The sequence below is a fragment of the Lutra lutra genome, chromosome 11, assembly GCF_902655055.1.
Source record: "Lutra lutra chromosome 11, mLutLut1.2, whole genome shotgun sequence".
Taxonomy (NCBI): domain Eukaryota; kingdom Metazoa; phylum Chordata; class Mammalia; order Carnivora; family Mustelidae; genus Lutra; species Lutra lutra.
This window is the reverse complement of record NC_062288.1, coordinates 78,834,239-78,858,018: the sequence shown is the minus strand read 5'-3', so window position 1 is coordinate 78,858,018 and position 23,780 is coordinate 78,834,239. Positions and strand designations below refer to the sequence as shown.

The window sequence follows — 23,780 nt, the reverse complement described above, 5'->3', positions numbered from 1 at the left end:
CAAAAATTACCGGCTGATACTAAAGAATAAACTCTTTCTGCCCAGTAACACATCACTGTCTTGTAAAAGATGTTGTCATAAAGGTGCCTGCAAGAAGGATCTCCTGGCCCTCTGGTTTTGGGGAAGGATCGGGCCACATTCGGTTGGGTTTGAGTAAGAGGCACAGTCTGGATGAGAATTGAGTCTGGTGTTCTTTTGGCTACTGTTGCTTCGGATATTTCTTTCTTTCTTTCTTTCTTTTTAAATTTAAAGATTTTAGTATTTATTTGACAGATAGAGATCACAAGTAGACAGAGAGGCAGGCAGAGAGAGAGAGAGGAGGAAGCAGGCTCCCCACTGAGCAGAGAGCCCGATGCAGGGCTCTACCCCAGGACCCTGTGATATGACCTGAGCAGAAGGCAGAGACTTAACCCACTGAGCCACCTAGGCGCCCCGCTTCGGATATTTCTAAGCCTCCTTCCTGTTTGCACTTTCCTGCTCAGGGTCTGGTGATGGGAAGCCCTGTCTCAAATTTTGAGGAACAGCCCCAAAATATATAAAGAGAGCCCTAACTTCAGAAACTAGTAACACCCTGTAAATCTTTGGAGCTCTGGCTGAGCACGCGGACATGAGCTGACCCAGCTTACAAAGCAGCAGAAGCTGTCTGGTATCATATTCAGCTCCTTGACTGCCTCGCCCTTAATGTTTTGCCCCCCATGATATAGATCATTGACCCTGGAACTCGCAGCCCCTGCCTAAGTCCCTCAGATTCTGGTGTAACACATTTCCCAAATAGTTTGAGCAGCGCATGAGGCAAATATGTACAAATCTGAGCTTCGGCAACACCCTTGATAAAGAAATTAGCTCAGCAATTACCAGTGCAAATGTGCTGAAAGGGAGCACATTAAGAGGAGTTACTAGAAATATTCTTCCATAGTTATTCAATCAGAAGCATGGACAAAGCGTGCCCATATGTTTGTGCCTTACCCTGAATTTCTGCAGGGGTTCAGGAGTTACAAGATTGTGTTTCTTCAAAAATTGGCTTACAGTTCTGGCATTTTCCTAAATTAGACTGATCTCATTTCATTTATGATTCTGAGAAGAAGGAATATTTAATGTTGCGTTGTCTGTAGAGTCTGTAGAAAGACATGGAACACGGTGAATAATTAATTGGCTGCCAGAAAGTACCAAACCTATGACATTGCTTGGAGAGCAGGCTTAAACGGAGGCTTTGTGTGGGTGTATATATTTTAAGCACCGAGTCCTCTTGGACTGTTAGTAGTTTCGTCCCAGTGGATTCTTAACAGAATGTCAGCTGTTCCATTATCTTGTACAAATATTTGGCACTGGAATTCTCTTATTTACTAACTATAAGTAATATAATATTTTTAAACCTCCAATCACCAGGAAAGGAAAAATAAACAACTGACATAGGGATACTTAGTGCTGAAATCTTGCAGAGTTTAGTATTTGACAGGGTAGAGACTGGAGTTTATCATTTATCATTTCATGAATGCAGGCTTTTAATCAAAATTTTTGTTTATTAAAAGTGCTGAGTATGTGGCATGTAGATAGGAGTCAAAAGGCACCGGGTTTTTAAAATATTAAAATGTCCAGTAAAGTATGTTATATTTTGAAATTGTTTTTATTTGGAGGGAGGGGAATCTCAGGTTGTACTAATTTTCCAAGATAAGCAAATCTGACTTTTCCAGTTTCAAATTACTTTGAATGTTACTTATGATAAAACGACCTCAGTTTTTAGTTATAAATTAAGAAAGTAACAGGTTGAAATAACTTCCACAGTGTTTATAATTTTTACTTTTCTCTCAGTGAAATATATTCTTACTGAAAGTATTCTGTGATACTTGGTTGATTATCTGCTCACACAGAGAAATTTATTTAAAGGTGTTCAAGGAAAATATTATATTTTGTTTTAATGTAAAAATTAATTTCCAGTTGACATTAATATAAAAAAGCAGTTTGGGAAAATAAGTGCCTGGTCTATTTGTGGTAGGTTGGATATAGGTGTTTTTTTTTTTTTTTTTTTGCTTCCTCTCTCTATAAAGCTGGATAGAATGAAGATTGTATTTGTATTAATTTGTATTAATAGAATATATTTTCTATAAAAATATTCTTAGTAATCAAAAATATTTTTCCTATATTTTTCAACTACTTATAAAATTTAACACTCTCTGAATTTAAGCGCTCAATACATTGATTGGCTTTGTTTGTTAGGAAATGTTGCTTTTATGCTTTTATTAGACTAATAAAAGTTAGAAATAAAAATTTAAAAATTAATCTATTTTCCCAAAAGTGAAAATTATTTGATGTTTTATACAAAACAAATATTACTTTCTTAGAAATTTTATTATTATTGGTTATTAACAGTAAAGAATTAAAGGTGTAAAAAGAAAATAAATCACTTGCACTTATTAGAGTTTTTATGAAAGTTCCATTTAACGAACAGTTAAGCACTCATTGGCTACATGGCACCAGACTTCATTATAAAATTGTAAAATGTGAATAAAAGGAAAAGTTAATTTTACTACTGGGAAGAAGCTGATCTGACTGACTTAATATAAGTTCAAAACATGAAAAGATGGAATTTTTTATATAACTTGTCAAGGATTTTACTTTGCAATTGAAGCAGCTTTTGTGCCTTTAAATAACCATCATAGGTGGAAAAAAAAGGAAATTTTTTTTGCCATCCTTAAAATTTTGATATTATTGGCAGTCTTTTTTTTTATTTTTCTTTTCCCAACTCGGAAGGATCAAGGAGGGAAACATATGGTTTTTCATTTCCATTTTTGTTTTTTTATTAACACATAATGTATTATTTGCTTCAGGGGTCCAGGTTTGTGATTTATCAGTCTTACATAATTCACATGGCTCACCATAGCACATACCCTCTCACCAATGTCCATCACCTGCCATCAGGTTTTAAATCATTCCCGATCAGTTCAAAGGTAAGAAAGGTAAGAAGTTGTGGGTCTAGAGATGGTGGCTTATGAAGTATCGCTAATACTACCACCACAGTCCCTCATAGAACACGTGCTATGTGCTGACCACTGTTGGGTGTTTTACATGCGTTGACCCATCAACTTCTGCTAACCAGACTATGGGGTTGGCACTACAGTTATCCCATTTCACAGACGAGGACACGGACACACAGAAAAGTTAAATGGTTTGCCCAACTATTAAGGGGTGAAGCTGGGATCAGAATCTAGGATGCTTGACCTCAGAACCTGTGCTTCGTAAGACTTAGTGGTCTGCTGTCTCTCAGCTGGGGATGAATTTGCCTATGGCTCCATTTTCTCTTTCTAAGAAATAGAGATAATGATGTTTTTGTAATATTTCTTTTTTTTTTTAAAGATTTTATTTATTTATTTGACAGAGAGAGATCACAAGTAGACAGAGAGGCAGGCAGAGAGAGAGAGGGAAGCAGGCTTCTTGCTGAGCAGAGAGCCCGATGCGGGACTCGATCCCAGGACCCTGAGATCATGACCCGAGCCGAAGGCAGCGGCTTAACCCACTGAGCCACCCAGGCGCCCCTTGTAATATTTCTTAAGGAGTAAATTATATAGTGCTTGTAAATCTCTGTGCATGCATTTATGTGTGCATGTGTGTGTGCACTCACATACACATATTTGAATATATAGTTATATACTTGATTTTTTGTATACTTTCAATATACTTTTATATACTTTTCATTTTATATACTCACAATACTTGAATATACAAACATATATATCTCTCCAGAAAGTGAACTAAAATCTAGGCCTCCCTCATTGAATGAAATTGTACATAACATAGAGTTCAAAGCTTCATAATTCAGTGACTGAAGTGAACTTCCACGGTAAATATTCCAGCTCACACTGATTTAAGCAGACCGTATTGTGGTTTTAATGAGCAATATTGCAGGAGAGATCCAAATTGCCAAAGAAGGTCTAGTGAAAGAGAGAGACCTCTGAGTTGGGTCTATAAATCACATTTAACTATACGTTTTGTATTTTGTTACAGCACTCCTATTTTGAGCTACTGAAGGTACATTGAGCAAAAAGATGACAGCACCTGAGCATAAAGTTTCCAGTTGCCACCCACCTCCTTTAGTTCCAGTAACCATGAAGTATAATTGGGCCACTTACAATTTTCAGCCTTTTGAATAACTTTGTCTATATAAAACATAGATCATCCTTCCCCCTCCAACTTTCTTCTTTTTCATGTCAAGGCTTCAGCGCGACTATTGTTTGTTCTAATTTTGCTTTTACTTTTACCGGAGTGCTTCATAATTTACAGTTAATTTAATTCTCAAAGTCTTATTATGAGAAATAGCAGTCTTCCACCTTCCCATTTTCCACTCTAAGAGGTAACCACTTTCAATTTTGTTTTAGCAGATTCCCTGAGAATTTACTTACCCTTCTCTAAATCTCATCTTTATGTAACTCTTCTCACACTCTTTTAGTCTTTAGCTTTAAGCACTATCCATTGACCTCTTATGATGAAGAACTTATTGAGATGGAGATCTGGCACCCTGTCCTGTCCTCACGCCCCAACCTCCCATGCAAACTTCCTATCACACTTCGACACAGATACGTCATAACTCATAACTCCGGATAGTCCAGTCTTTAAGATTATAACTATGTAAATGCTATTCACAGCTGGGCCAGGGCAACACGGGGTTTGATTATTCTTTCTGGAATAATACTTTGTTTTTCTTGGAATTAGTAACTCTATTTTTATGTATTTCTGTCTAATTCAACTCTAAACTCACTCTGGTGTAACTCCTCTCTTTATATATTCAAATATTTGGAGCATTCTGTAGATTTTTTTTTTTTTTAAGAAATCTATCTCAGAACATTCTAGACCTCTCCAGTGTAGACCCACTGAAACTCTTGCACTTATGGGCTATCCCTTTGCTTACTATTCTGTGATTACCTTTACCTCACTCTTGTTTTAGATTCCTTGTTTTCTAGATTCCAAGTCATTGTCCACACATCTTCCATTAGTTTCCTGAAGAAGCATACAGATGACGTACATTTTTAAAAGTCTATATGGCTAAAAATGGCCCTATTTGTGTTTTCATGATAATTTTAATTGCTATGGAATTATAGGTTAGAAATCATTTTTCCCCCTCAGCTTGTTGAAGACATTCTTCCATTGCCCTTTAGCTTCTAGTATCCTACTAGAAATCCAAAGCTTATTTTGGTTTGATAGGAATTTTGAACCTTTGTGAAAAAGTATATAAATTTGAACTTCAGTGCTCTTTACCAGTACTGTACTCTGTCTTCCACTGTTTCTAGTGTCCTCTGTTTTGCTGTCTCCACAGGATAAATACCCCAGCTTCTGTATTGGTGGGTCTGGGTAGTCACCCAGCTGTCTAGTATGGAGAAAGGGACATGGGGTCTAACTTCTTCCTAAAGAGATTTGTAGCAAGTCATTCTGTTTTCAGCCCTACTTTCATCCATGTCCAGAGGTAATACCTATCTGCCAGTACCTGAGCTTTCAGGGGATTCTGTTGTTTTCAGTTTTCCTCCCTACTGGTTAAGCCTTCAGCTTTGGGGGACTGCTGAGAAGTTTGCACATTCCAAGTTCTACTTGCTGTTGTCTCCTTTCCTTTACCCCTGAGTTTATGCCTTTTATAGAAAAGATCCCTTATTTCTTATTTCAGCGAAATTTCAGGAGGGTGAAGGGATAGGGGCATACGTTTATTAATCTGCTTTCTTTAGGAGGAAATCCTGGGGTGCGTGGTATCAGAGAAAGAAATCATTTTATAAATAAATGTTTCTTTAAGAAAGGACCTCCTTAAGATTTTCCTATTTTGTCGGTATACATATAATGAGATGAAATAACCTTTAATAGTGAGGAATAAATCCCTTCTATTTCTATTAGAGATGCATTTACCTACAGGTCACCAAGAACTTAAATAGGAAGATGGGATTTCCTGTCCTTCTCTTCCTCTTCAGATACTTCCAGTGGACAAAGGGAGTGGTTAAGCCTTTCTTAACATTTTGTGGCCAATCTTAGTTTAAAACAACAAATTGAAAAAAAAAAAAAAACCAAATTGATTTCACTCCTTTTTAAAAAGAAGTTGGGTTCCCCACCCACCACTTCCTGCTTAGCTTCCTAAGAAAGATGTTTGGAAAAATACCAGCTATATTCTCACTGGATAGGGATTTTAGTAAAGATTTTTATCAAACCGCTTGTGGGATTGAATGTCCTTTGGTGAGAGTGCTCCTGATGGAAGGAGATGAACAATGTTACTCACCATTATCCTCTGAACCCAGTACACCGAGCCAAGAAATAGACCTCGAGTACCTGCTGTATGCCAGTCAGCATGTTAGCATTTAAGCCAAAATGGTATCCCTTGTCCTCACTGAGTTTATATTCTAATAGATGCTGTGATGTAATAGCTCCTATTAGGGGATGCTTACCACACAACAGCGCTCTACCTAATTGAATCCTTAGCACAACCCCACAATGTAAGTCTTAGCATTCTCATCTTACAGATCAGGAAACTGAGGCTTAGTGGTTTGCTTGAGTTCATCCAACTGATATGCAAAGGAGCCAGAATCTAAAGCCCGAGTCCATTTTATTTCAGAGCCCATGTTCTTATCTGTCTTGTTTAAAAAGAAAGAGTCAACAAAGCAATCTCACATACAATGTTTTATTTGATCTTCTTTTATCCAACCCAGTGAGGGCTCTCATTTTTTTAAAAGATTGTATTTATTTATTTAAGAGAGAGGTTGAGAGAGAGAGAGAGAGCATGTGCCAATGCATGAGGGGAGGGGCGAAAGCAGGCTCCCTGCTGAGCAGGAAGCCCCATGTGTGAGTTGGGGGGGGGCCTTGGGGGGGTGCTCAGTCCCAGGACCTTGGGATCACAACCAGAGCTGCAGGCGGCCACTTCACCAACTGAGCCACCCAGGTGCCTCCAGAGGGCTCTCATTTTTTAACTGGAAGTAGTTATTCTCAGCTTGAGAGATTTGGTAGAAAAGAAAAATCACTAATTAAATGCATCATGGGGGTGTGTGTCCTCTTGTCTGCTTGCCTTATTTGATGCAGTTTCTTCATGAACAAATGCTTGAAGATAAAACTTATTCGTAGAACACAAATTTTAGTTTAATTACAGTAGAGAAACTTAGCTATTTTAAGGAACTCTGTATTGAATAATTTTCCAAGCAAACAAAATAGTTTGTCATGCAAATGATTGCATTCTAATTTCCTTGTATAAACACCAGTTTCTCATTCTTCATTTGTTTGAAATGTTTAGTCCTTAGTTGCTGAGGAAAGACAGAGGAGTCAGTACATGGCTCCTTTTCTTTAGCTTCGTTAAATTGTCCCAAATGCTTAAAGCACCCTGGATTATCATAGAACAATGCACAAGGAAGATAATAGTAAAACTAGAGGAAAAAAAATAGTAAAACAGAGAGGCAGTATTTCAGATATTTTTAAATTTGTAAGCAGAAGTCAAAGGGAGTTCAGCGTTAGCAGGAAACTCAGTTCAAATTAGAGAATCTCGAGGAAATCTTTCTCATTGGTAAGCTGATCATTATTTCCACCAAACATTGATTGACGACTTGCTGCGTGACAGGTGCTGCTTAGAGATAGGTGCTTTCGGGGATAAAATCATGTTTAAGAACAAGATGTCTGCCAGCCAGAACCCATGGTCTGGTAGTTAAGTTCTGTGACCTGTGTGTGAGGCAGCCAGCTGGTTTAAAAGCCAGAGCCTCTGAAGCCTGGTGCACAGCAGACAGAGGAGTGCTGCTACACAAGGAGGGAAGGACAAAAGTAAAGTGGTAAAGAACCAGAGAGGCAATGCTGGAGAATGACGATGAGGCAGAGACCTTGTCACTTTGTAATGCAGGTTCTCTGTAGGAGAAGAGAGGACAAGTCCATTATGGATTGCACTGCACAGAATGGTTTAGAACAGCATCTGTATATGTTTTACAGGTTTAAATTTAAAAAACTGCAAACCACTTTCCCATGTGTCCCATCAGCCTTGATGATAATAGTGAAGAAGGCTTTATTTTTATCTTTGGTACACAGACGAGCAAACTGAAGCCGGGCCAGTTTAATGATTCACTCGAGGTCACAGCGTGTGTTCCGACCTGGCTTTGGACTTCAGTCTTCCAACTCCAAATTCTGAGCTTTTCCCACCATTCAGGAAGGACAGCACCCAAGGAGACTAGAGGGGCAGATTGGTCTGCAACTGGATGCCACAGACCGTCTCACCCAGGCGTGTGCGCAGGGGGGATGCGTGGGAGGCACAGGCTGACACCATCAGGAGAGATATATACATGTTCCCAATACTGTCGAGGACGACGGATGGCTTTGCAGGGACACATACCGTAGTGTGTGTACCTCATACCCTCATACTGTAGCAGAGGTCAGCAGGAGCTGTTGCTCTCTTCTTTGCTAGCTTTGTTCTGTTCAAACTATGGATTAACAGATCCCTCGCTCAGATCCAGCCCTTAAACAAAATAGTGGTAGAGTGATTCTCTGTGCTATAATCATTATGAGGATGACCATTGAGGCCTCGGAGCTCACTGGAAAAGAAAAAGTAGGGATAAATGAAGTTGATCTCTGTATGTCGTGTTAACAATGGATTTGGCATTTAATGTTTTCCTTGGACTTAGAAGACTGGATGTGGGAGGCCAACACAATGACAACAAAGCAAAGGCAGCTGACCACAAAGCTGTAGCATCATTTGAAAAAATATATATATATATTTTCATATTCATATATTTATGATTTGAATTAAATTTTAGATTTGATTTGGTTCAAGAAAGTTTTATAGCGTGGTTAAAACGTGTATTTTCAATCTGGAGGTCAAATAAATCTGTGCTTCTGAGTATAAGTAGAAGAAAGACAGAAGTACTGCTTTATATGGAAGAACTTGCATCAGATAACATCACCGGAAATCTGAAGGATAAAATCATTTTAGAGTTTTCTCCGAGTTAAAGGAGTGTCCAACTTATATGGACAACCTCCTTCCCATGATGGGTAATTTTAGTTTTGAGTTTGCTTGTTTTTTTTAAAATATGATTTATTTATTCGAGAGAGAGAGGGAGAGAGTGTGCGTGAGTGCGAGGGGCAGGGCAGAGGGGGAGAGAATCTCAGACTCTGCACTGAGCTGGGAGCCCAAGGTAGGGGGATGGGGTGGGGCTTGATCTCACAATCCTGAGATCAGGACTTGAGTCCAAACCGAGGGTCAGAGAGGAGGGTCAGCCAGCTGCGCCACTGGGCACCCCTCGGTTTTGGGGTTTTAATGAGAGATTGTTTTAGTTATATGTATTTTATGCATTCCTGGGGCCGCTTAAGTTACGGTGTTGCTAAGCCATGGCAAAGCTCGCCGCAAGAAATGAGAGGTGCTGTCATGCATGTGGTCAGTGCGGCTTCCTGGCAGAGCGACTCAGGTGTTGCAATATTGCTTACATCTGGGCACTCCGCCCTTGCTTCTGCTTTCGGGACCCTTCTGCTGCAGCAGTACAGACGTCATAAACTGGCCAGTGACTCCAGGAGGCGAGAAACAAGAGAAGTGACTCAAGTAGGACTTACAAGGATATAAAATCAATCCAGAAATCTGCATGGTGATCCCCAAGGCATAGTAAAGTTATCTCCCGACCAGCAGCAGCGGCCATGTCTGTGTTTTATTTTCGGGGTGTCGTGCCTTTTCGAGGCTGCTTTGGTTTTCATCATAACCAAACATCAATTTTGAAAAAAAAAAAAAATATGTTAGGGATTTGGGAAAACAAAACTCTCCCATGGTGTAATTTTTCTCTGAAGTCTTACTGTCTGGTAGGGTCTTATCAAAGGTAGAAAAAAATGGATCTAGCATACAATTATTGACTATTTGGTCTCTTCGTAACCTATGGTGTACATGTAGTATTGTTCGTGTCTAGAAATCTCTTAAATAAACCATGAAAGAGAGTTTGGAGAAAAACTGACTTGGAGTTCTGTGTTCACAAAATTTCTTCTAATCATCATTTTAAGGCAAAAATCTTTAAAGTAAGGCAATGAGATTTGAGTAGATTGAAGCTGACCAAGAGTACTGCATATGTTGAAAATCAAAGTGCTTATAAAGTGGGCTACCCTTAAGAAAACATTACTTTATCTTTTGAGCCAATTTTTATTTTCAGTGTGTTAGTTTCTAAAATATTATGCAACCATGTCTATATTATTTCTGTCTTTACATGAAAGAAGTAAATTAAAACGAATAGCAGTGATTTATGTTTTTAAATCATAGGAGTAGTAGAAAATCAGCTCAATTTTCTAGATCTTTTATTTCCCCTCCCCTTTTGGGCAAAAATCATGAGCAAAGAAACTCAGCGTTCACGTTTTTGACAGCTCACAATCTTATTATCAGTCCATTTCCCCCCACCCACCCATTTCCCTGCTGCCGCCCGAGCTCAGCAATTTTTCACTTAGTTGCCCTGATCACATCGTTGCTTTCCTACAGGTTGTTTTTTTTACAAAACCGCCAGAATTATGTTTTTATAATGTATGTCAGACCGTGTCACGTGCTGCTGGATTTTGATTACACTTAGAATAAGAGCCAGAGCCCTTTCTACTGCCCCTGGAGATCTGTCTGGCTCTTTATACTTCTCATCCTCTTCTGCTTACACTCCCTGTGCCCATCCCACCCCCTTGTGTGCTCTAGTTACCTCCCAGTTCTTCAGTAACTGGCTTGACCCAGAAGGTGGCCTGGCACTTGGCATTTCCACTTCCTGGATTGCTTCTGCACCAATCTTATCAGCCTTACCTTGTCTTTACTGACTCATCTTAAAAACTACTTTCGGAAAGATCACCCAGCCCAAGGCAGCTCCTAGCCTTCTACTAGGCTATCACTCTGCTTTGTTTTCATTTATCATTTAAGTAACAAATACTTACTGAGCACCCACTTTGTGACAATAAAGTTCCTGCCCTTCAGGGAGATGTCACTGCAGTCAAGGGGGTTTGTCAATAATCATCCCTACCAGGTGCCCATACCCTGACCCAGTGACATAAAAGGAGCAGAAGATCCATGATGCCATTATTTCTGCCGGCATTAGTGAAGAGAACTTTCAGGGAGCTCATTCTTTCTCACACTTTTACTGTTTATTTCTGCAAGGTACCTCTGCAACCAGAGAAGGGTCGAGGTGCATGTGGCACAAAGAACACAGCCATAAGGCTCTAGCGACCTCCCCTACCAATTTACTATGCACATTCTTGAGCAACCCACAGTGTCTACTTTTTGCATTAATTTTGTCATTTGTAAAATGAGGTAGTCTTATCCCTTTCACGAGGTTCTTGAGTGAATGCATTATGAAAGTACTTGATAAATAGAGCACTAGTCAAATGTCCCATTCAGGTGAGTATCAGATATTACCTGTAGATTTCTTTCAATTTGAGGACACTTTTCTCCTCTCCTCTCAAGGGAGCTTCTTAAATATGTGTCTCTGTTTACTTGTCCTTTGGGTAAACAATGCTGAATAATATTTAGCTTGTCTCTGGTGGCCATATTTTATTTTGATTCTATCCTAACAGCATTAATTTTTTGTTCTTCTGCAGTACTTTGGAAGTTTGCTTGTCATTTTCTGTGTGGAACTGGCTTGTGGTGTTTGGACATATGAGCAGGAAATTATGGTGAGTTCAAAGTGGGGTATAGTCACGATCTGGAACAATACTCAGCTCAGCCTTTTGAATCATATACTTTGGAGTTATTTAGGCACATGACTGTGATTTTGAATGTTTTTTTGTTTATTTGTTTGTTTGTTTAAGCAGGCTCCAAGCCCAGAGGGGAGCCCAAAGTGAGGGTCAAATTCATGACTAGGAGATCAAGACCTGAGCCTAGATCAAAAGTCAGAGGCTCAATTCACTGAGGCACCCAGTGCCTCTAATTTGAATGTTTATCCTGTGTAATAACAATGCTGGTCCCAGTATTTCTGAAAATGAACACTTTCTTGTCTGTGTCTAAAGCGTAGTTCCAAATCATAATTTGTATAATTTTATTTGCTGTACTATATGTCTTTAATCCCACAGGTTGCTAAAACATCGATGTACTAGACCAGAAAAAATACATGTCCTAAAATAATTTTTTCAACTTCTGAGTATATAATAGGAAAGATTCGCATTCACAACAAGAACTGGGAAAGCTTGAAAATCTACATGTAAGCCTCATAAAATGCCCACCTCAGCTGTATTCTGATGACTAGGAATCATGAATTTTCTGTTCCCAAAAAGCTGAGCCAAATTCCTTGAAGAAGAAGTATATTTGAAGAGTTGCTGTGTGTTTACTTCAGCCTCAAAACACTCTGACAGTTTGAGACTTGGCTACATGAAAACAGCTCTTAGGCATTTTTCTCTTTCATTTTAGGAATTGAAATCAACTTTCAGAGCGATGTGAGAATGAACAAGGATAGGGGATTTTACCAGTCCCATTGGGTGTATCACTTGCTCCTCACCTCCGCTCACACAGGGCGTGATGACTTTCTTAATGTTTGCCCGCTTCACGGGTGACAGATGGTGCATCTATCACCCGTGAAGTTGAGCTCCTTTGCATGTCTGTTTGCTGGCTGCTCCCACCGTGGCAGGCCAGGTTTGTCCCCTCCAAGCACCACAGAGTAACTCTGTTTTGGGAAGGTGATGTTTTTCAACAAGAAGTTCTCGGACAGTTTACAGGACAGAATCAGAATAGAGGGGAAGGCAGAAGAAGAAGGGGTAGGGACAGGGCATTCACATTTGTGACAAGTTCCCCAGATGAACCTTTGACATTTGAACATGTAGAAGCTTTCAAGAAGAGAGGGAGATCATTTTGTATTTGTTTCAGAGAGGCATTTCAGTACTGAAAGTGAAGTCCCTTCGGTACCGGTACCGATACTGCGGTGGATCTGTTACTGTATTGTGAGACTGTTTTGAATGCTAAGCAGTAATTACAGACTAATGAGTACTTTGCGTACTCTAATTAGCATGTAAACGATGCTTAGGCGCTGCCACCCGTCTAAACCTGCCCGAAAACACTCCTGCTTCCCATCCATATCTGACAACTCTTAGTAAGAAGAGAGAATTTATGATGTTTTTTCTATTAAAAATTGAAAAGTCAGGGCAGGTTCTGACTAGTTTAATAAAGTTAAAAGCTTTCTTCAGAATGAAATCTCCTGTTAAAATAGGAATGTTCTTGCTGTCTTTGAGAATCATATTTTCACTCCACCCCTAGAAACATCATATATTTCGGGGAGTGAAAGAGTAGTTGGTGGCTCCAGACTCCCTTTCTGGGTTTCATTGATAAAGAGACGGTTGCTTCTAAATTTTTTTGTTTTCAGGAAGTAGGTGTATCTCCTTGACATTCAAGCAATAGATAGTAGTCCTAGAATTAGTCCCTGATCCTTCACCACAGCTTTTCCTTATGTTCTTTTTGATAATTAAAAGGGATTTACCGGGACGCCTGGGTGGCTCAGTTGGTTAAGCGGCTGCCTTCGGCTCAGGTCATGATCCCAGCGTCCTGGGATCGAGTCCCACATCAGGCTCCTTGCTCAGCGGGGAGCCTGCTTCTCCCTCTGCCTCTGCCTACCACTCTGTCTGCCTGTGCTCATGCTCGCTCCCTCTCTCTCTCTAACAAATAAAATAAATAAAATCTTAAAAAAAAAAAAAAAGGGATTTACCTGGGGTGCCTGGGTGGCTCAGTGGGTTAAAGCCTCTGCCTTCGGCTCAGGCCATGATCCCAGTGTCCTGGGATTGAGCCCGCATTGGTCTCTCTGCTCAGCGGGGAGCCTGCTTCCTCCTCTCTCTCTGCCTGCCTCTCTGCCTACTTGTGATCTCTGTCAAGTAAATAAATAAAATCTTAAAAAAAAAAGGGATTTAGAAATGAATTTACTTTCTATGGATTTTGAAGCGGTTGTATAGCTCTTACGTCATATCATTATTTTTTTTTTAAGATTTTTTAATTTATTTGACAGACAGAGATCACAAGTAGGCAGAGAGTCAGGCAGAGAGAGAGGAGGAAGCAGGCTCCCTGCAGAGCAGAGAGCCCAATGCGGGGCTGTATCCCAGGACCCTGGGATCCTGACCCAAGCCAAAGGCAGAGGCTTTAACCCACTGAACCACCCAGATGCCCCTGTCATATCATTATTTGTTAAATCTCCCAAGTTATAACAAATATGAAATGAATTAATTTAAGGGATTTGAAAGGAAATGTTTTGATTCTAATATAATCTAATTCTAGAAAATACTTCCTTCTATTCAGTTAGGGAGCCATCTCCTGGGTGTCTTGGTGGTACTAAATGGATACACGCTGCCATTTCAGTTGAGTGCATACACCACTGTTTGCTTATGTAAATCTCCCCCATTAAGTCACCTGGAGAAAGCAAGGGCTGTTGGGGCTGTTTCCAAGGGAAATGTGGAAAATGGTTCTTTGGAAGAAAAGTTTGTCAGAATTTTTTTTATTGCTTTTGCACTAATGGCAGTGTGAATGAAAAGTGCCATTAAAGTTTATTAGCTGCCAACTTTTGCAGGACCCAGCCTTTGCATAGAATGGGCTTTGTGCTCTTAGCTGTTCCATGCAAGAATCCAGTAAGTGTGTGTTTTCCTTCAAATCACAGTACTTTGTGCCAGAACCTCAGTGATCTCCTCTGTTTTTTGCCATATTTGGTCTCACATCAATTGTGGTTACAAGAGGGAAACAACTTATATTTACTTTGTAAAATAAAATTTATAATAAGACTATTCTAATAACCAAATCAAGAGATTTGACATCAGTCTGTTTCCCGTTATTTCTGTTGTTTATACGTGGTCACCTCCTATTCATGATTCCTTCTTCAGCAAAACCTGTCAATAAGATTAACTGTCTCAGATTATAGACTTCTAGAGATTTACTTCATTTCCAATTTTATATACTCAAAGAGATATGAAATAATAACTTCTAGTGAGTAGCTTGAATTTTGGTTTAGTTCCCTGAATTTTGTTGAAACCATGTGAACATGAAGTACGCACAGTCAGGCTAAAGGAGCAAAGTTGTGTGCCCAAGTGTTACCATGTTTTCTTTTGTACATACATTTCCAAGTAATAAAAAAGAGAATTAACAAAGGAAAACAATAAAAAACTTTTGTGGTCAGGAATTTTTAAGCTACTTCTACTGATACTGCTATTTTTAAAATAAGATTGCAAAATAGTCCTAATCTTAAATTAGTGTCAGGCTTGCTTGGCTAAGCCTGGTCTGTATTACCACATACATCAGATATGGATATCTGTCCAGTTTCCCAGTTACGCATTCTAAACATAATACCACATGTGTGGTGAGACGAGGATGTGTATGCGTCAGTCTCCCCCCAGGGCACTGGAGATAAAGCACCACGTGATGCGCTGACTGGATTTTCGGCCAAATGTTGTGTTGTGTACCTTAAGCTCTGCCATGATTAAACACTCCGTTAAGGGACACGGTGCTCGGTGACGTGGGACTAGAAGCACAAAAAGTGCTTTAGTTTGTGAGGTATTCTTCCTAAATTTCTAGCATGCATCCAAAATCCAATTTTGGGAAAGATATTTGCACACTTATTCCAGAACGAGGCATGGCTTGAGCTGAATTCTTTCCCTTCTTAATTCTTATCCCTTTATTTTTGGTACTACAATCTGCAGTCACTTCCTTTTTTAGGAAGATTTCATGTATTTATTTGAGAGAGAGAGAGCAGGAGCATGGAGAGAGGCAGAGGGAGAAGCAGACTCCCAGCTGAGCAGAGAGCAGGACATGGAGCTCTATCTCAGGACCATCCCAGGACTATCCCAGGACTCCAGAATCATGACCTGAGTCGAAGGCAGATGCTTAACTGATTGAGCCACGCAGGCCCCCCTGCAGTCCCTTCAAAGACTGACTCCATAGCATTATGGAATCAGATCCAAGGGCATTTCTGGGCAGGGATCATTTGTTACGAGGAGCTCTTCAGCCAAACATGTAGGACATACAGTAAACCACTTGTTTTGTGATTTCCTTCAGCTTGACATTGGCATTAAATGATTTTATTTTTTTTTCTTTGCTTAATGTAAAGAACTTCCTCATTTACTGCAAACATCTACACATAGAGATTGTTTCATAAGTAGCTAATAACCTTGAGCTTAATTTAGGGCGCAAACAAATATAAATTTTAAAATAGTATTTCTTAATTGCAATACATTCCAATATGCGTATGAGTGGGTGAGCGATTATTTTTGTGAATATGGGAATGTTTGTGGTCTGAATGTGTGTGTTTGTATGTTCCAATTGTGATATTTTGTTTGTTATCTCCAGGTCCCGGTTCAGTGGTCAGACATGGTCACTTTGAAAGCCAGAATGACAAATTATGGCTTACCTAGATACCGGTGGCTTACTCACGCTTGGAATTTTTTCCAGAGAGAAGTAAGTGCTACAACTTCTGAGGTAGAGGGTATGGAATAAATGGCATACTTTCAAAAAACAAATGTTCAAAGCTTTGGCTTTGGTCATTTTCTCTGCGCTGAAAAGTTAAGCCTGTGATTCAGTTACCACTGATGTAATTCTTTATTGAGAAATTCCTTAAGTGACACCATGCCCTGCTTTTCTTCCTGTGTATACCATTTCCCCTTCATTTCACGTGGTCCACGTATATTTTAAGAATTTCTTAAAAGCCATTTTGCTAAACTACTGTGGAATTTCCTCTTTCTGAGCGTTTCTTGATAAATACCCAAGTTTTATTTGAGGAGATAAGTTTTCATGACTTTTAGAGCTGTCTTTATTTTAAACAGTTACAATTTTTTAAAAATACTGGCTCTCATTTGTGAATTAAGCATCAGTATATCATTAAAAGTATGAGTTTTCTAGTCAGAAAGCTCTTGGTTCAGATTCTGGCTCTGTAGCTTACTAGTCCATGAACTTCTATAATTTCCTTAGTTTCTTTCAGCTTCAGTCTCCTCATCTGTAAACTAGGGATAAGACCAGTACTTGCCTCCTTGGGTTTTTGAAAAGATTAAATGGGATTGTGAGTTTGATCTCGTTTAGCTTACGGTTATTGAGGATAGCATGATAAAGCATAGGTTCTTTTTGCTTTTCTTCCTAACTTCCATAGAGCCCTGCATGCACTCATCTTCTCAAACACGGACTATATGTAGATTTTTAAAATCTGGTGACTTGACGTTCACCACTGGTATGGCTTCAAACCAAGCTCTTCTCCCAAACAGTTTCCTTGTGATTGGAGATTCCTGGGTGACCAAGTATACCTGTTTCTTTCCCATCATTTTTGAGCGGAGCCGCAAGACATGTGAGAGTCAGTGTCTTATGGGATGGATATCCAACTCTCTGCCCAGTTACTCTATCTGGGATATGGGCAGAGGTTTCAGTCCAGGATAATGGCCAAATCTGGCTCTTTGTGTTACAGTTGTTGAGATGGTGAAATTATCATTGTAACACAGATTTCCTATTTATTTAAACGCTTCCTGGCTTTGTTTGTTTACCGTTCATTTGTACTAAAAACAACATGATGGGAAAATAGGTGAGACATTAGGGAATTTATAGTAACCTGTGTTCAGCTATTGCCCTGGATAGAAGCTGCTCAGATTTTCTTTATTTTCTGGGATTTCTGATGTAGACCATGATAATCCAGGTTAAAACAACAAAGGAAGTTTTTTCAAGGGGCTCCATCTAGATAGACAAGGTATAACATTGCAAATGATAGTATGTATGTTTTTAGCTTTATTGTGTGGTAAGTTCCCTCCTCCATATCATAGATCTGTTTCACACAAAAGGAGGATGATGACCTCTGGGCACCCTGAACGAATTTTTTAAAGCCTCTTGTGCTAGTGTGTCAGGGCCGTGGCCAAAATAAGTGATCACAGACTGGGTGGCTGAAGCAACAGGAATGTGTCATCTCACAATTTGGGAAGCTAGACGTCCGAGATCAAGGTATGCAGGGCTGATTTCTTTGGAGGCCTCTCTCCTGGGCTTGTAGAGAGCAGTCTTCTCCTTGTCTGTCTTCCTTTTATATGTGTCTGTGTTCAAATTTCTTCTTCTTATAAGGACATTCATCATATGGGATTAGAGCCCATCCTTGTGACCTTGGTTTAATTTAATTACCTCTGTAAAGATCCTATCTCCAAATATGGTCACATTTTGAGAGCGAGAATTTCAACATGAATTTTGGGGGTGGGGAACACCGTTCAGCCCACAACACCTGGCTCCTGCAATAAATTGAAGAGCTAGAAGTGACTTCATCGGGCCCCAGTTGTCCTGACGACTCCTTCAGTGCACTTCTGGGCATGGACCTCACTGTCAAGGACTCTCAGATGAGCCCTAGGGATCTTTCTTTAATATCTTTCTAAAAAACCAATTTTTAAAAATGTATTTACCTCGGGTGCCTGGGTGGCTCAGTGGATTAAAGCCTCTGCCTTCAGCTCAGGTCATGATCTCAGGGTCCTAGGATAGAGCCCGCATTGCATCAGGCTCTCTGCTCAGCAGGGAGCCTGCTTCCCTTCCTCTCTTTCTCTGCCTGCCTCTCTGCCTACTTGTGATCTCTGTCTGTCAAATAAATAAATAAAATCTTTTAAAAAAATGTATTTACTTGTTTATTTTAACTTAATGGTTGGAGAACCAGCTTTGAAATAAATAGGCTCTGCCACAAACTAGTCTGTGGTCTCCACAAGCTGTTTGACCTGTGAAAACCTCACTTCCGCTAAAGGTTAAACGGTTGCGGTATTTTCCAATTTAACATGATGCTAGCACGAACGGCTTTATCTCATAATGTGATTTTAAAGGAGGTGGGAAAACTGCAAGGAGATGTAGATCATGGTCATGTGTGTGGCATAGTAGTGGGTTCGCGTAGGGGAGTTACAGGGAAAATTTCACTGCCAATCTACTATCTTCTTTTGACAAAGAAAAACAACTATGTAACAAGAAAAAATATCTCAGTGACTTATTAAAAGAAAAAAAAATCTGGCACTGAGCATGATATGCTTAAGTTATTTGGAAAAATCATTTCTGTGGAGCACCTCATTTCCTGACGAGGCCAGATAAATGGGCTGTTCTATTGTGGATGGAGTATGAGTTCTAAGAACTGTACTTTTGTCATCAACATAGGAAAACACATGTCCTTAGGAAATGAGAGAAGTAGGTGTTCTCTGAGTGCAAGGACTTAAAAAGCCCGACTTGGAAATGTAGTAGTTTATGATTTTTAGAAAGTGAAGTCTTTTTAACCACATATGTTTTTTATGGATATTCAATGACTTATGTAAAATGCATGATGTTAAATTATGTTTGAGTTAATGTGTGATGTTTATGGCATGTCTGTAGCTTTTAGAGCAAGTTTATAAAAGGAAAATACTAAAAATATAAAAAATGTTTCTCTGAAAATTTTAGTATTACTCATAACACCAGTAGTTCATCATTTATAATCCTCTTAAGATGGTGTTTTCTTTTTAAAAATTAGATATTTAGGCAAATGAAAAATATAAAATCATTTTTCGTATTTTCTTTGTTTCATTTCACACAAGAAGTTCAGAATTCTCCATAGCTGATTTTAGTTAGATTTTGAAATGGTGGACTGTGATATTTTATGATACGGTGTTAATCCTGGACACAGACTGGTCTGTGGGGCTACATAATTTGTAGAGCCAGTCACTCTTGGCAAAGTTCTTCTCAGTGATTGCCCAGAGTTCTTGTTTTTGACTCTATGGAAGAGTAACTCCCTCTACCCAAGGGCAGAAAATTATCATAGTTAATTATTCTGAATCTAATCTACATATGTCCTTAAGCAGTGTTTCTAAACTTTGACCAGAGAAAGTTTTTGTTAAAACTTGGTGAAATGAGAAAAAAAGAACAAAAGACAGTGTAGTTTTTCTTAAATCCAATTTCATTCAAGCTAAAGGCACATCATTTCTTCGGGATTTATGGTGAGAGAATACAATACTTTATTTCAAGACTCTCATTCAGTTAAATAAAAATGTGTTTGCTAAACCCGAGTTTGTGTCTGAAACATTTTTGAAAATCTACTGGTTAATGAATTCAAGTTGGGTCATTTTTGTGATGTGTGATTTTGGTCAAAACTTTTTCTCCAGAGATTACAAAAACTTTTAATCTTTGAATTTGTTAAGCAGTTAAATTGGTAAGTAGGTGATACACAAACAGATTGATCAACTGTTCTTTCGTGGCCAGAGGTTTAATGAGAACTGTAATAATCCAGTTAATTGTTACTGTGCATAATGACTCTGTTGCTGTATGATCACTTATAGAGGATTGTACAGTTGGGGGAGACTCAGCCATGCCTCATCTGATTTCTTGGGTTATGAGCATTATTGTTCGGAATTGTTCTGCTATGGAGCCCTTTGCCACATTTCTGTCGTCAGTATAGAATGTACACATATCTTTAGGTGATGACAGAAGTGAGTTTTAGCTCTGGGTACAAAAATTTAAGAAATCTAACGTTTAATCTTCTGTAAGCTAAGAAAATATTTGTGTAGTTTCTGAGCCTGACCAGTCATTCTTTCGCAGTTTAAGTGCTGTGGAGTGGTGTACTTCACTGACTGGCTGGAAATGACAGAGATGGACTGGCCCCCGGATTCCTGTTGTGTTAGGGAATTCCCAGGATGTTCCAAACAGGCCCACCAGGAAGATCTCAGTGACCTTTATCAAGAGGTAAGGCCATATGTGGTTAACGTATCACGTATACGAGTTTTCTTATAATGACTTTTAAATAAAGGACCAACAACGTGGCCATGAAATTCTCTTCTTCTAAATACAAAGACCCTTGAAATTTTTCTCTGGTATGTGGAGAAACAGGACAAAGCTAAAAATCAGTATAAAAATCCGAACCTTATCACATGTGAACAAAAGAAATTGGGAAAGACCATGTTTAGAATCAACTGGGTTTTAAACTGTATTGTCTAGAACCAGTTTCTCTTGCCTCCTAGGGATCCTTTGAAAACAGGTTCATGAGGGGTATGTAAAGAACTCTGCATATTCAGGAAGACAAGGCTGGGAGTTCCCAAACACGATATGTATTTTAGGGCCTCCACTAAAACATATATAGGGGAAAAAAATAGTAAATACTGCTCTCCAGGGAAAATGCTGTCCTCTACTCTTCATTTCCCCCTACTGGCTAATAAGGAACAGCGATGTTAGTTTTAGTTGGCAGATTGAACGGAGTTAGATGCTCACTAGGTTTAAAATCAGTCATCACATGCCCAAGAAAGTTGCACGTCTGTGTTTTCTGGGAGAATTTATCCAAATCATCAGTTATTCCTTTATTAGCAGAAGTTCTCCTAGTCCTCCATTTTTAGTGGTGAGTTTTTGAACTTTGTTAGCAGTAGAATCTGAATTCAAACTAAAATCTAGAACTATTCCATCCAGTACAGTGGCCAGTAGTTACCGATGGCTATTTTAGTCAAAATTAAATTAAATGAAAATGTCATTTCCTTAGTTGAAATAGCTACATTTCAAAGACTTAAAGGCCCCTTGAGACTAGCGGCTTCTGTATTAGGCAATGCAGATATAAGACATGACCACATTACAGAAAATTTCATTGCAGACTCGAGCTAGAATGGAAGGGCAAAAATGCAAATCAGATGGAAGGGAGCTCTCAGGCTGAGGGGCTGGGATCATTTCCCAGAAACATCTCCAGTCAAGCATCTGGATATCAGAAAACAGTATTGAAAACTCTGGCTTACTATAAAATAACAACTCCTACTGCATAATATGTCATCCATACCTACACATGAGTGTGTGCGCGCACACACACACACACACACACACACACACACACATATGTATATATAATATAGCTATGAAGAGTGAAACTTTAAAACAGAATGTCATGATTTATAAAACATGCATTTTTATACCTATCTCAAGACCTTAGGATGTTATACATTTTTCCCTAGAAATACTATTATTGTTCAAATCATCTTTTAGGCTACCAAGATCGTTGCAGAGTTGCACAGAAATCACTTTCATTAATTTATGGTGTGAATTATTTGAAAAAGATGGTGGATTACATACTCAAATCATCCATCTTCTTTATATCTTAGATACGAGTAGCTTTTGGCTGTTAAAAAATTCGTCTCAGAGGACAAGACTGTGCCGCATTAAGCATATCCAAAATAAAGTGCTTTGAGCTCCGAAGACATGCCACAGAGAAGTGTGCCAAGTGTTTTTTAAGAGATTCAGAATTGTGTTAGTTTCCTATGGCTGCTGTAACAAAGTGCCACCAAGTGAGTGACTTAAACAGCAGGTCTTTGTGGCTTCGTGGTCCTGAAGGCTCGAAGGCTTGAGGGCAAGGTGTCAGCAAGCTTGGCTCCCTCTGAGAGGGGTAAGGAGAATCAGTTCTGTGCCCATCTGTCAGCCTCTGGTGGTTGGATGCAATCTTTGCTCTTCCTTGGTTGTAGAAGCATCCCCCCGAACTCTGCCTTCACATTCACATGAAATTCTCCCTGTTTCTGTGTGTCCCCAGATTTTACCTTCTTCCTAAGGACACCAGTCCTATTGCTTTAGGGAACTAACATTTTGCAGTACAACTTCCACTTAATTAATTACATCTGTGATGAGTCCATTTCCAAATAAGATCACATCCTGAGGTTCTGGGGGTTAGGACCTGAACATATGCATTTGAGGGAAACACAGCTCAACTTATAACAAAAATTGTTGAAACAACTGAATTACTCAGGTTGTTTATTTGAAAAGATAACAAAGAATTATTGGGTCAATGTCTCTGAGTTCTCTGTGATTATGCTACATCTTTTCTTCTCAAAGTCTGAAATAAGGACAGTCAACTAACAAGTTCAACAGTGAAAGCCCTGTTCATTCCAGAAAACAGAAAAAACAATAAAACTGTGCTTAATATTTCCAAGATATTATTAAATGCAAACATAATTGTGGATATTCAAATGTATTATAACTCACCACTAGGTTTTAAAGACACAGATGATTACAGTATAGATGTGAATGGAAACCTTTCCAGTTTCCTAGTGTGAATTTTTGTTAGTTTTTAGGAATGGCAAGTCAATATGGGAATTCACTGGGCTACACCACCATATATAATAATCTCTACCTTCTTTAGTGATTAATACTGATAATATGATTACAACTGGCATTGATCATAAGAATGGCAAAACATGAATCCGTTTACCAGATCTTCCCATAAAGTCTAAATATGGACAGAGTCACTTCGATTATACTTTGTTTAGTTGGAAAGCATTCAATTAAACATCTGATAAAATTTTCTTGCTGTAAAAATGCAATTTGTTTTTACTAGTTTGTCTTAGATTATTTCCACGAGTACTATTTGTCCTGGAATGCCTTACTTTGGGACTGTCTATAATTGCTTATTCCATGAATTTCGAGATTGAAAGAAGCCACAGGATTGTGTGCATGCAAGTTGAGGAACCAGACTATTTGAAAGGCTTTTTCATATTTTCATCAAAAGACTTTCAGTAGCAAGCTGGCATTGTCAGTTACGAGATGTTCTGTAGACAGACTTCCCGCAGAGATGGAGGTTCATTATATCAGAGTAAGTCTGCTTTTACATTTTATAATTAATAACAGATGCTGGTATTGGTAATAATATAGTGCATAATTATATGCATAGTTGACTTACCAAAGTGGATCACTTAGTAGCTTTATGGCACAAGTACAATTAAATCCATCATTAAAAATAAGACTTAAATCTGCTTTGCCCTGGAGAACATATGTTTCCTAATTGAAGAGTGCCCAGAGACCATCCACCTGGAAGATGAGGGGTCTAGCAGGGAGGGACAAGTGAGGGACAGCTGGAGGTATTTATGTTGCTTGTTCCGAAGTAGCAAATACTAAGGGGAGATATTTTAGATGTCTTCAAATA

The 23,780-nt window shown here is 39.0% G+C and overlaps 1 protein-coding gene across 2 annotated transcripts in view; it reads left to right on the top strand.

Moving 5' to 3' along the window:
* Nucleotides 1–23,780, top strand: part of TSPAN12 (tetraspanin 12) — a 63,413-nt gene that overhangs the window by 24,602 nt on the left and 15,031 nt on the right. For both annotated transcript variants that reach the window (XM_047695099.1, XM_047695100.1), the window contains exons 5-7: nt 11,527–11,601; nt 16,232–16,339; nt 20,438–20,581. In XM_047695099.1, coding sequence (XP_047551055.1) covers nt 11,527–11,601; nt 16,232–16,339; nt 20,438–20,581 — 327 coding nt within the window. The remainder of the gene's footprint in view (nt 1–11,526; nt 11,602–16,231; nt 16,340–20,437; nt 20,582–23,780) is intronic.